Source organism: Anabas testudineus, chromosome 5 (assembly GCF_900324465.2).
Source record: "Anabas testudineus chromosome 5, fAnaTes1.2, whole genome shotgun sequence".
Taxonomy (NCBI): Eukaryota; Metazoa; Chordata; class Actinopteri; order Anabantiformes; family Anabantidae; genus Anabas; species Anabas testudineus.
Genome location: NC_046614.1, coordinates 1,548,272 through 1,562,669, shown reverse-complemented (window position 1 = coordinate 1,562,669; position 14,398 = coordinate 1,548,272). Strand labels below are relative to the sequence as shown.

Here is a 14,398-nt window from a genome sequence, read left to right as displayed (position 1 = left end):
TTAAATTGCAAACACAAACACAATGTGTGTGTGTGCTCATGTTTGCTGATGATGGACCTCTGTTGATAGTCATCTACTGTTTCCAATCAATTTGATCTTATAAAAAAATAGATGTTTCCAAACATGTTTCCTAATTTTTAGCTCTTGTGGTGACCCAAGTATAACCCAAGTTAACTGTGATGATATGACATTATTATTTCACAATAATGAAAATGTTTCTTCACATTTGTTTACCATCCCCCGTTTGCATTTGCACCAAAAACATACTGAGCACTGACAACATCCCTCCATTTAATATCAACATCATTCAGTTAAAATTATCTCAAAAAGACAAGTCTGATTAAAAAATAAAGGTCATGTTGTCAGTGAAGGTCCAGTGAAAACAAAGAGAGGAATAGCAGAGCTAATGTGGAGCTGGGCCTGCACAGAGTTGGGTTTCAGTCTAATTGGGATCATACGCTGCATGTGCACTTTTGGCACATACGTTAGATTAGTCAGAGACTCTTTAATAGTGGAGAAATTCTCCTGTGCAACCAACACAGACCCTCAGACCCCCAACCTGGGCTCTGTCTAAGCATGGACCTTTTGACTCCATAAACACCCGCTCTCAAAAATTGGGGTCAACCCCTCATTGCTCGCACCAGAGCACCATCATGCCATCACAAAGAGTCCCCTTAATGATTAAATTGTGTGGAGCATGGATGTTCCGAATCTGCAGATTCCTGGTGGCTGACTCTTCCTCCTGATTGTAATTTATGTCGGAAGTCATTGCTGTCCAACACTCGGCTTGTTCAAAGCCCAGGAGAGAGAGTGTGCACGTGGATACAGCCTGCTTCATCCAGCCTGCTGCAGCTTTAATCTGCACTGTGAAGCGAAGGCGACCCCACACATTCACCTTCCACTACTTCTAAATTACTAATAGTAACAAATTCATTTTTGAAATGGGTTCATGTTTTTCTTTTTTATTGTTGGAACTTTCTTTTTGCTAACCTGACCTTTGCTGTTTAACTGAACTTGTCATTAATCTGCATATGATTAAGCTTTGACATCAATTTGACATTTTGAACAGGGACTGATTAGCCATTTGCTTGAATGGTGGTATGTTAGTGTGTGTGTGTGTGTGTGTGTGTGTGTGTGTGTGTGTGTGTGTAGTGGGGACTTGCAGATGTCCACATGGATCTGTAGGTGAAACCGAGAACTGTTATTCAAGACCACCAAGTAAAGGAAAGGTGCACTTAAAGAAAAAAAAAAAAAAGATTCAGATAATTAACAGAAATGTTAAGACTCTGGATTCCATCACTTATAAAGACCCACCTGTGGACAAGAATATAGGCAGTTGAAATGTTATGAACTGAGTTTCCATGTAGTAATTCAAAATATGTAGGCTTTTTTTCATTATAATGAAAATCCTATTGTAATGGAATAAATGCCAGTCACATTACTAAGACTAATGGTGAACCTGAGCAGTCTGAAAAAAAAAAAAAGAAAAGAAAACAGACGCCCAGCAAAAAAACACATAAAACTGTGTAATGTTGATGCTGCTTTAGACCTTATGGACATTTCAAACACTAAATTGTGTGTTTACAGCCTGAGCTGCAAAAGTCAGACCTCTAATTTTTGAATTTGAGACATGTAGAAGACACTGGTGCTTTGAAGTAAACGATCTCTTCGCTCTTGCTTTGTTCTTGTGTTTACATCTCTTTATACATTCAGACGCGACTGCTGCCGTTTGCCACATTACGACTCGGCTGCTCACTCATCCCACACACTAGCAGCTTCAAGGACAGCACCTTCACCTCAGTGTCATTGGGCCCAAACTGAGGCTTTGGAGAAAGGAGTGAGTGCAGACACACGTCGAACAAGCCCAGTTAAAGATTTAAGTCCTTTAGATTGGTGCGTTTCACCTGGTTTTCATCCTGCAGAGACAATAAGAATTTAACTGGAGTTTGGTGGATCTTTTCCCTGTTTTGAGTTGGTATAATGAGTCTAAGGGAATGTTATTTTGTTTTCTATTGGTTAGAAAAATTATTATTATGTTACATTGCTACATTAATAAAATATTCACATGTTTGAGCATTTGAGTTTTAGTTAGATTTATATTAAGTCAATTTTATTCATAAATTTTTCTTTTGTACAAAGGCTGTTTAGATACAGGCTTATATGTCACGATAACATTCAAGTGTGTGTGTTGAGTACTGGACTACAAAACTGTATTTTGGTGTATTTTGCTGCTAATTAAAATATGTTCATATTTTTATGGTACTTCAAGTCATTTAATACTTTTTAGTCACTTTTCTACTAGTGAAGCTACAAACAGATGGAAATGTTTTGTTTAGGACAGGTTTAGGTCTCAGGTGTATTTACACACAATATATCTCAAAAGAAGGTCATTTTATTTTATGTAGAATGACCTGTAAAAAAGTCATTAAAGTTTTTTTGTTTTTTTTTTATTTGCAATAAACACAATCCAGTGGCATTTTTTATGTTGTGTCCTAATTTCATTTTTGACATACATGTACATTGTCAATTTCAAATTGCAGTTTCACAGGTGTTTCTAGTGATTTTCTAACATTAAATATTCTCTAAAAATTATAAATAACTCTAAAATATTTTCAGTTCTATTTGGGACTTTTATTGTGAAATATATAATGTTAGAAACTGAAAGTCATTGCAAACTTCCTAATCAGCATGGGCTTGTTATCCTGATAGTTATTCATATTTAGCACAATAGGCCACACTTTAAATCACTATATTTGTTACACTGTTAATAGACAAAATCCAAAGCTGCATCTTGTTTGTCACTCACACCATCGGCTGGGCACTAATGAAAAACATAAGCCTCTGAAATGAAAGTGTAAGCTGATATAACCTGATACAGACACACTTGTTTTCCTGTGATTTGCATTCGTTTTACTACGTGTAGAATCGTTTGTTGGTGTTGCAGATTAAAATATATGTTAATCAGGAAGCTGAGGAAGCAGCAGAATGTAAACACTATAATAAAGGAACAGCAGATCAGTGATCAGTTCATGTAATACTCCTACACATTCATGACTTTATGATACTTACTTTATAATAGTGTTTGATGTAACCTGGTTTAGTAAGACTATCTGGGCCTTCACTGACGTGTTGTTCAGACTGAAGGGCCTAGTTATTTATAGGACAGAAGCTATAAAGGCAGATCATCCTGTTCCAATTAAAATCACAAACTCAAAGTAGAAATATTACCGTGAGCTAGTTCAAGTCCTGACGCGGGCCTCTATTTATATGAGAAACCTTGTCATCAGCTCTAAGTCATATCATGACACCTAGAACCTGCTGAGACAGTAAACACACATGAACAGAGCCGGTTCAACGTCGGACTCCTGGTCGGTGTCTGTTCAAGTGTGACAGGCCGAGTCAGCGGGACGCGTCCGCATGTGTTTGGGTTGATTTCATAGAGGTTCTCCTGGAGAACTCTCCTGGAAATCCTGGAGAGTTCAATCTCACGGTGAACACGGCGACAAGTGCGCGGAAAAGGTTTCTAAATGGGTCAGCATATGTCCCCAGTACAGCAGAAATACTGAAGCTAACAGACTTCAACAGACGGAGTCCACTTTATATTTCTTTATATTACTTTACATTACTTTATATTACTTTACATTAGTTTATATTACTTTATATTTCTTTATATTACTTTACATTAGTTTATATTACTTCATATTACTTTATATTAGTTTATATTACTTCATATTACTTTATATTACTTCATATTATTTTATATTATTTCGTATTACTTTATACTATTTTATATTATTTCATATTACTTTATACTATTTTATATTATTTCATATTACTTCATATAATTTCATATTAGTTTATATTACTTCATATTACTTTATATTACTTTATATTACTTTATATTACTTCGTATTACTTCATATTACTTCATATTATTTCATATTACTTTATATTTCTTCGTATTACTTCGTATTACTTCATATTACTTCATATTATTTCATATTACTTTATATTACTTTATATTATTTAGTATTACTTCATATTATTTCATATTACTTCATATTACTTCATATTATTTCATATTACTTTATATTACTTCATATTATTTCATATTACTTTATATTACTTTATATTACTTTATATTATTTAGTATTACTTCATATTATTTTATACTATTTTATATTATTTCATATTACTTCATATAATTTCATATTGGTTTATATTACTTCATATTACTTTATATTACTTCGTATTACTTCGTATTACTTTATATTACTTCATATTATTTCATATTACTTTAAATTACTTTATATTATTTAGTATTACTTCATATTATTTCATATTGCTTCATATTACTTCATATTATTTTCATTTTGACCTCAAACCATGATCTGCCTAAAATCCAATCATCCCGTTGAGGGAGCTAATAAAGCAGCTAGTTGAAGAGTGAGAGAGCTAAATAAGAATTCCCATTAAATGCTGCAGATTGTAGAGACTGAACAAATATCCACAGTAACTCCATTGATCATCCTGCTTTTTTTAACACAACAGTAATGTTGAAGCTCTCAAACTGTGTCCATAAAATCAAGTAAAGTAAAACTGAATGTTCACAAGACAAATATCAGCAAATACACTGTCAAACATATATTCTATACAGAGGAAAAGGTATCAATATTTCAAACTATGTTATTCTGGTGTTGCATAAAAATACAACCTATAGACTTAAATATGTAGCTAATATCCAATCAGTGCTTGAAGGTAAGCTTAACGTTGGGATTTGATAAATAAATAAATAAATAACTAAAACACAGCCAAAGAGAACAGTTTTCTCTGTCCTCCAATTAAACTATTAGCTCATAGAACAATGCAACAGGTTACAGGGAGTTGGTATAAACGCACAGAATCTTTTTACATTAGGTTAAAGCAGAGCTCTGGACACTAGAGACGTGATAAGAACACCGCACTGTACTTGCATCCAGATGAATTTGGTGTGTGGTGCTTTGTAAAAATGTAAGCACATAAACCTAATATCACCACACCTTGTGAAAATGTGCAGCTTTTATTTTCTTCACCTGCAGCACTGTATTTCAATGATTTTTAGAATCACTCAGGGAAAAGAAAACAAGGCCCACGCTGAGGCTCTTTGCTCTGTTTTTCATTAGTTCATCAGAGGAGCCAGCTTCACTTCCTTTCTTCTATCCAACAACATCATGAACAGTAGTACCAGTGTGTGTGTGTGTGAATCCACACCTTAACAAGAAAAGCATGGGCCTGTTGCCTCAAATCATAACATTAAACTATGCTGCTGCTTAGAAACATTTGTCATGTCACTGTATTAGGTGCTGAGCCATGTGAACACATCTGCATGTGGCAGATGAGCCGGCAGCTATCATCATCTTTATGTTCACTTGTAAATCACCAACGTTAAAAACGTATTGTCAGCCTACTGAATGTCCTTAGTAAGAAAGAGAGAGCAGTATTAGTGAAAATATATTTAATAATTAAACATAGTATAGTTACACAAAAGGAATGCAAAACAGAGGAGTGAGAGTGGAGCCTTAGAATATAAAGGTTAGACCTACTGCAAAGTGTGAGTTCCCTCCTCAACTGCAGCATGTTCATCATGAGGCCTATGACAAAACGCTGCCTCACACAGTTTTAGGTTTCTGAAGGGCCTGCGAGTCGTTGCTTAGTATGAGGAGCATCAGCAAACATCTCCTCCATGTCATTTGGGAGTCTGTTCTGAGCCAAAAAAAGAGGCACGCTGAGTGTCACACAGGTTGTGCACATAGAGTCCGAGCCTGTGCAGGCTGAGGCCAGGTCATTCCTCCTGACTGTTTTCTAAGTGAGAGCTGGAGCCTTCAGACTGACGGTCGGTGTCGGCGGCAGATCGCTCCTGTTCGGACAGCTGCTCACTGCTGGGGATGGAGTTCTTCTTTGGTCGGCCTTTTGGTTTGGTCGGCGACTCCAGGCCTCCTCCCTGCAACACCTGCAGGTTGAGCAGGAGCAGAAAACTCAAGCTTAGGTTCATCATGAAAACTGATGTTCACGTGATCATCAACAAAGACTAAAAGAATCATGTTTCACATACATGTTTGTGTCCTACATCTATTTGATCTGAACCTCATTTCTACTCATAAGACCCAGAAAATGCAAACAACAAGACGGGTGCTAATTCCTATTGTTTTTTTATTGTTGTTGTGTTGTATTAACCACATATATGAAACAAACCACTGTCCCATCATCATCATCATCATCATCATCACCGCCTTACAGAATAACTTACAATTTTCTTCCACTTCATCCTCCTGTTCTGATACCACGTTTTCACTTGCAGTTGACTGAGACCCAAAGACTCAGCCAGGTCTATTCTGTAAAGAACAAATAAATCCACAAAATCACATTTTTTAGACAACTGAAAATTAAATAAATTCATTTGAATAAATCGAGAACTGTTTTTACAACTTGTTACAATTTCATTTTATACTGCCAAAGCGTTTTGGTGATAGTATATGTCGATAGCAAAAATATCTGTGGTCCTAACTACTACTAACTAAATTTGATATTTTCCTTTTTCAAAAATGTTTGGAACATTTTGTAAAATTGTGGAAAGTGAGAGTTTATATTGTGCGGATGGAAAAGATGTGTGATTTAATAATATTGAATTTATACTTTTTAAAGACAACAAAATACTGAACAGATCCAGCATTTCTCCAGTTATTAGAATATTAGTGAGGCTGCATTTCCACAAAGTAGACTGACGTGGACCTGGTTCACCTCACTGAGTGAATCCCAGCAGCTCGGCTACAAACTCACCTGTCAGGTGTAGAGAGGTACTTCTGCTTCTCGAAGCGTTTCTCCAGACCCATGAGCTGCAGCTCGGTGAACACGGTGCGGCTCCGGCGGCCTTTCTTGGTTTTGCTGCCTCCGTCGGCTCCGTGCTCCAGCTTCCCGCGGAGGTGCAGGTCCAGCGGCAGGTGGTGGGACGCGCCGCCGACCTGCAGGCCCGGCGCCGCGGACAGCAGCGGGGGGCCGAGCGGGGAGCCCAGCGAGCAGGACAGCGGGGACATGGGGAACTTGAGGAGGCTCGTCTGGTCGGCTTTCAGTACTAAAAGGAACACACACACACAAAGGGAGACTTGTTTTAAAAGGTGCGTCCTGGTTGTTTTCAGCTGCTTCGGTTGTGGAGGACTAAGACAGTAGGAAGAGAGGTGCAGGAATTATCCAGCTCCAACTCAGACCAACCATGCAGCATGTGTTCATCCACACTCATCAGCTGCTTCATCAGCATCAGAACAAGCGGAGAGGCCGAAACGTACCCACACTGAAGTCAACGGGGCCTTCTCAACACGACAGAGTAAGACATCCTAATTAGCATGTTATCATATTATTGATATCATATTATAGAATATATATATATTTTATTGATTCTTTATTTATTATCATATTTTCTTCAAGGACAAGCCGCTTCAGATTTCTGATTTTATTAAAACAACAGCATCAGTCCTGGACGGATTTCAGCTGATTTGAGTGATCAATAAGAAAATGAAAGCGAATTAGATCAGCTGTTAAAATGAAACTATAACAGGAACACGGTTCATGTCAGAATTAATTGAACTTATTCTGTAAATTGGGTCAGCGTTGGACAATAATGTGACGATATAAATAAACTTTACCCACATACACTAACTAACACTTTTTGAAGTCCTGGGATATGAGAAGCTAAATATTCTAAGATTATATTCTAAGGATGTTTTCTTTTTTCCCATGATGGAGCAGACACACTCACTTCTGAAATTCTTCTGGGATATGTCAGCTTTCACTTGGCCGCCGGGCGTTTCTTTTTTCCTTAATGCAAATAAAAGCAGACTCTTCCACCACTTCACAAGACAACTTGAATAAATCCAAGTTATTTCCTTTAACTGAGACATGCAGCTGTTTGTATAATGCCATTTACACCAGACTGTGACACGTTTTATTATCTTCCCTGTGAAAGAAAACATGTAAAATGACGTCCTATCAATAACCATAATCAGTGATATTAACTCCAGTCCAGACATTTCTACATGAATCCACTCAGACACTCTGTTGCGCTCTCAATCTCTTTTTCCTCTCTTACCCAGTTGGTTATGAAAAGGCCGGGCGGACAGCAGAGCTTGAACTCCGAATTTGAGCAGCTCCCCGGCCGGAGCCGAAGCCTTGTGCTCCGGGTGATCAGTCAGGATCTCCTCTATCATGAAACTCCTGTAGCGATGAGTTCTGTGATCTGGATGAATGTCGGGAGGATAGTAATGAGCCCCCATGTCCAGATGATGCTGCATAATCTGGCTGTGCGGTCACCTTAACAAGACACAGATTATCACTCCCCTCAGCGGCCCAACCTAGATGTCATATTCCCTGTGCCGTTCTAGTCCCCCGGTCAATAGTGTGCACCAAAGGTATCCTCAGGTGGTGGAGCGAACACAGTCTTCAAGTACAGGTAGACGACTTCTCTGTGCGTCGGTGCGTCCTCGGCGGATTGTTGCGCGTGACTTTAGACCAAAGTTGGTGGTTTGTTGTTGAAGAAATCTGGAAGTGAAAACAAACCTTTGCAATAATAATAAAAAAAAGTCCAGGATCCCACGGTGAACTCCCGAAACTAGAAGCGTGTGAGCCGCGGAGGTCCGGAGCTATTTGTCAGCTGCGAAGCGCGTCACCTTGGCAGTGAGTTGAAGAATAGGCTTTGGGTCTTATGAGTCTCTGTTCTAGCTCCACCTCTTCTCGGGGTTTGTCTGCTCGCTGTCCCCACTGAGCTGAAGTTCCAGGCAAACCGCGCTGGTCTAGCATGGATCTCTATGTAAAAAGGAACAAATGAGAAGGAGCAGGAAGGATGGATGCTTTCAACACCTCCACCTGAAGGCGACGTTGCAATGTATTGCACAGATGTTGATGATGATGATGCTGTGGAGCATTTAGGTCAACACAGGCAGCTCAGGGTTAGAAGGTAAAGTTCAAATGAAACCGCTTTTCTCAAAGTAAAAGTACTCTACGTATGTTTAGAAGTTTCTTTTTTCTTTGATGCAATAAATGTTTCCCGTGTGCGCAGGCTGCTGATGTTTGGAGCTTTATTTTGCCATCAAAATCAACAGGAAATCAATATGTTTCGGATTGTTGTGTCTGACACCCAACACTTGTGATGATGGTAAAATAATTACTGCCAGCATGTTGTAGATATGATGCAGATTATTTATTGTAGAGGTCAACAGACCCACCCCACAGCACCACTTGTTTTTTGGGGGGGTTTTTCAGTCATTTAGCTCAAATATTGTGAAACATCTCCCAGGGCATATTTTTAGCATGTCTCAGGGCTGCTTTGAGAAAAGCTCTGACCTTTTTATATCAAGTCTGGAGCTGAAAACCTCAAAGAACATGTGAATGAGTTTAAAGTTGGTGTTGCAAATGTCTGAAATATTAGTTTTGTTTTTATTATGTTCCTAGTCTTTAAAATATGACATCATGTTTAACAAACTTTATAAAAACAGGAAATGATGTTATTAAAACTGAATTTGTGGTAAGATAATGTAATAAAGGAGTAATACTTTACTCAGTCGTCATTTGAACTCCTCATATTTGACCATGATGGATTGTTAATGGGTGCTGTTTTTGGATCTGTTAGGGCATGTTTTGTACAAGGTTAAACAAAGTTAGGTTTCAGAACTAAGACTATTTGAAGTTATAGGCAATAGGCAAACTCTAACAATATTCAATGAGTTCTCATTGGTCCTGTATTTACAACACACTGTAAGAGGTATGGTCTATTCATCCCTCAGGCCACTATGCAAACTACTGTGTCCTTTATATATTCTGTCACCTCTACACTGTTCGATCTGCACGCAAAATAACAGATTTGCTAAATTGCCCAAATGTTCATGTTGCTAGCCCCCTGCTCTAAACTCCAGTTGGATTACCTGACTGCTGGAACATATCTTCCTCTGGTGGACACCTCTGAAATTGCATGGTAACAATGCTTCTTATGTCAGAAAACACACATTTTGGTGAATGATTCTTCACTTTGTCCAAATTAAAATGAAAACTCCGTTTTTTTTTTTATATATTCTGGATGTTTCAATGAGGTAGAGGTCATTTTAATAAACTGAATGAAGTAATTTAATGTTTTTGTGGAAAAAGAAAAAAATTATTAAGAAATTATTACTCCTGATATTGTACATATGAACTTGGTGCGTAAAGCTAAAGATTCAGTCTCATCCATATGGATGCAAATTATTCTCATAATAAGGTGAATTACTGTAGATCTGCAACATATTCTACTAAATATTTAGTGTTGAAATTCAAATACAGAATTTAGTAGACTGATATATTTGACATTAAAAACAGCTTTTAAAAGTTTATTTGTAGTTTAAGGTTCTCAAATACATGTGACTCTGGACATTGGACTGTCTTAGCTTACATGTCTCTTCAGTGTTGTCTGTGACTGAGCAGACCAGAGGGATGGTTCCTGTTTTTACAGTGAAAAAGAGGATGAGCCACAATCGTGGAACAGTTGAGCTACTTTTTACACCTGCAGCGTTACTAATAGGATCGTGGACGCCCAGCCAGTCTGTGCTGGGCATTGTCAGGACTGTCCCTTGTCATCAATCCTGTTTTCACAGATGAAAGTTCTGTTGACTTCATCAGTGAAAAGCATGATCTTCAGCATACATAGTGTGAAGTCACATTCTTAGAGGACAGCTTAGGTGGATCTGGATCAGGATGTCTCAGCACATCCAATTGTTAGAACGTGCACTGATTGTTCTGCGTAAAGTATTTTTGGAAATATTTCAAGGTTATGTTAAATACATGAAATGATGAAGTATGGTGGTTTTAACTTCAAATTTCTTATAAAGGCTAATAAGTAATCATATATCATACATACTTGTTTCTATTATTAAATCAGACTGATGTATTATTGACAGCTCTATTAATGTGGATTACCGGGTTACTCTCCGATTGTCTGTAAACCAAGTTTAAAAGTCAGGTTGGGTTTCTTTTTATGGTTCATTTTGAATAACAATGGATGCATTTACCTTCTCACTGATTTTACTGGGACACAGAGCAGTCCGTTTTTCACTGCACAGTGGTACTGACAGGTCAGTGAGCTTTCTATGTGTTCTGTGTTTAAAAGGTGCAAAAAAACAGATGTTTTATCAGACATCTGTTCAAAAGTTCATCAATCAACAGTGCAACTTAGCAGCTTCATTTCAACAAACAACCACTAGGCTTCACTGGAGGACTTCATCACTTCTTCTTGGGGATCTGTACTGTGTCTGAAGAGAAGCAGTACGTTCCATAGTAAATAGAAGAACCACTTCTTTACTCAAGTTGAAGAACATGTAAAACAGCGTATTGAATTTGATGATGTTGAAGAACATAATTGTACAGGTCGAGTCCAGATTTGTTTGACAAACTTTAAAAAGGGAAGAATATGGTCAAATAAGGGTCAAAGACATGTGTTTTCATAGCAAGTGAGTGTGGAAAACAGCAGGTGTTAAAAGTGAGGCTGGGTTTAAACACCTGACAGCTTGTTAATCCATCATAACACCTAACCATTTATTGTTATTCATCTTCATTTATTTATCATTAGCCGTTTATATATTATAATTACAGCCATCGACATAGTATGTATGAAAACAGTTTTTGTGGATGTGTTTAAATGACAAAAAAACCAAAACACTTGAACTTGAACGTCTCATGAAAACCTGCAGAAACACCACGAGACTGCGGCTGCGGGCACGTGACGTCACCAAGACGTCCGACATGGCAACATGTCACGTTGCTATGGCTAAGTAGCTCCCAGGAAGCTAGGCTAGCGTTAGCCGCGCTTAGCTGCAGGCTGACCAAATGATGTGGTCAGAGGTAAACCCTGGCTTCAAATGCGCTAAAGACGAAACAACGATGATTGCAGACAGATGAACCGACAATTTCAGACATTCTAACGACAGCCTGGGATTCAGACGACAGGAAAACGGTACGCTAGGCCTTTGGTATATTCAGCAAGTTAATACAATACAGTGAGATTAGCGTTAGCGTTAAGCTAATTAACTACTGTCCTCTTCAGACACACCATTTTATGGCTAACGTTGCTTTGCACTCAAGAAGTTAACATTAGTGTTTTTCTGCAAGAACAAGCGTTGTGATTGTCAAAGGTGATAATTCAACTACAGGTTTTCAGTGAGCTTCGATGAAACGTCAGTTGACAGATGATGTAAATTTGCATTGTGTCAATCAGCGTTACCGTCATTAAATTAGAGTAGACACCAGTGCAGCCAGCGTTGAAGACAGGACTGTGCGTCTGCTCACTGAAGGGGACAAATCTGCACATGGACACACGAAGCTAAGTGTGCGAGCTAAGCAGCCTTTGACAGCAGCCTCTCCTGTGGAAAGAAGTTAGTCTGCTGTTTAGCAGGAGTAGCTAAACCCTCAAAACCGATGTGTGGAGCGTCACTACAGACTCATTCACTGTGTTGGGACTGTAACATTATGACATCAGTGTGTTTCACCTTATCATCCATTACTTGTGACAACAGGTCACCCTAGAACCAATGCTTGTTTTTATTTTCAATGCTCCTAAAGGCAGGTATGTTATCGTTACCTCTACTTCCTTCCTACTGCTTCATGAGTGCTCATGTCTCAGTTTAATGCCTATAAACCAGGCAGTGTGTCTGTTACACAGGGATTAGTGAGTTCAGTTCAGTTTATTTATATAGTGCACAGTACTCAAAAAAAGCACTATACATAAGAAGGCTAAAACCTTACAGAGTTAGTGTTCAAGTCACAGCCTATGTTGTGGCAGACTAATGATTGGCCCGTTTTGGCACGTTACATTTACAATTAATAACATTTAATCCTTTAACAATCAGTCCTACAAAATAATTGATAATGAATTCATTTAATATATGCAATTGATAAATTATTGGAATAATCAGAAAGTGCAAATGATGTATGAAGAATGTAACACTTAATAGTATGATATTGTGAAAGAATACTAAAAGTAGTATATGCTTATAATATGTATTATTCGTATATATTATGAGTAACACCTTGTAAAGAAAACGGGAAAAGCGTGCTTGAATTCATGTGGAGGGTGAAGTGAAGGGAAAAGAGAGCATGCATATATATATATATATATATTATAGCATTTACTGCTATCTTTTACATGATCAATCTCTAAAAAAAAGATTAAGGTATGTCCCAAAGTAACTACCTGTACTTGCTATACAGAAACGATTAGTTAATTAATCTATTTGCTCTGTTCCACCCTAAACTTTTTCCATCCGAAATGCATGTTTCCTAAGGATTTTGAGAGACTGTGATGGGTGGATGTAAGACCAGGGGCATGCTCCACTAGAAGAAGATTTTGTACATTTTAAAGTTACACTTATTAATGATGTGCACTTTGGGAGCAAAATTAAGAGTCATGTAAGGAATTTTGTGGTCTTGAAAATAATGTTTCCCATTGTTTTGTTTTTTAGTAGTGGTTCTCTTGGCATGTCTTATCTTTTTCAGTGCACCTATAGAGCATACACACTCAGTTTATATGATATCATGCTTTATGATAGTTTATTTTAACACTTGATAGTTATGGTGAGTTGTCTGTGGGATAATCTGAACATATAGCCATAGCTAGTTACCTGACTTTTCCAGATCGTCTATCTTCGGGTCAGGTCTGATTAATAGTGGAAGCTTAACAAAGGTTTAAGCTTCAAGAGATAATTTAAGGTAATGGGGTGCTCCCGGTGTGTCACCTTTTTATCTAGAAATAATAATTTGCAAGTGTTATGGGGCCTGCTCAAAATCAATATTTTTGATTATCAGTTTTCTGGTCTCACATTAACCTTTTTCTCTTACTTTGGCAGCTCATTCTGATATGAGCAGATGGAGGTGGGCATGTAATATAATTTTCAAAAGTCAGACAATTGGAAGTGTTCTAGCTTTGTTTTAGTGCTGCTCTCACCTGAGATGCCAGGTGAGAGCAGTTACTTTTCAGATTAGTAACATAATAATTACTGGTACTATTTGGAGACGAAGTCCCGTTTGTTCCATTATGACAGAAAGCCGTACTGTAGTATTGTGAGGGCTGTCTATCCTGCTGGTTGACGATGCCTTCACACATGTAGGTTAAGTGATAAAATGGTGTGAGGAGCACAATGTTGTCTGCCATATGTCTTTATTAGCACACTTAGTGGTAATGATTATCACATCCCACACTGATTAGCAGCCACTCTGAACAGGAACTCTCAGCCTTCACACCATCTCTCTAATGTCCTCCTACACACTGGCTTCCCAGTGGACATGAGCTCATGGATCAATGAATCCCTGAAGCATAGTGTTGGATTTATTCTTGATTAGTGACTGAGGGAAT

General features: G+C 37.9%; 2 protein-coding genes across 4 annotated transcripts in view; one reads left to right on the top strand and one right to left on the bottom strand.

Moving 5' to 3' along the window:
• Positions 1-5,479: 5,479 nt before the first annotated feature.
• Positions 5,480-8,710, bottom strand: barx1 (BARX homeobox 1). The gene is made up of 4 exons (XM_026344634.1): positions 8,120-8,710; positions 6,817-7,108; positions 6,287-6,371; positions 5,480-5,989 (listed from the first exon to the last, which is right to left on the bottom strand). Exons 1-4 carry the CDS (start codon positions 8,319-8,321, stop codon positions 5,822-5,824), a joined length of 747 nt encoding a protein of 248 aa, XP_026200419.1. The 5' UTR covers positions 8,322-8,710; the 3' UTR covers positions 5,480-5,821.
• A 3,080-nt stretch (positions 8,711-11,790) lies between these two features.
• The window catches only part of ptpdc1a (protein tyrosine phosphatase domain containing 1a), a 34,872-nt gene continuing 32,264 nt past the window's right edge, over positions 11,791-14,398 (top strand). For all 3 annotated transcript variants that reach the window (XR_003297806.1, XM_026344618.1, XM_026344617.1), the window contains exon 1: positions 11,791-12,004. The gene's annotated coding sequence lies outside the window, so the exon portion shown is untranslated. The remainder of the gene's footprint in view (positions 12,005-14,398) is intronic.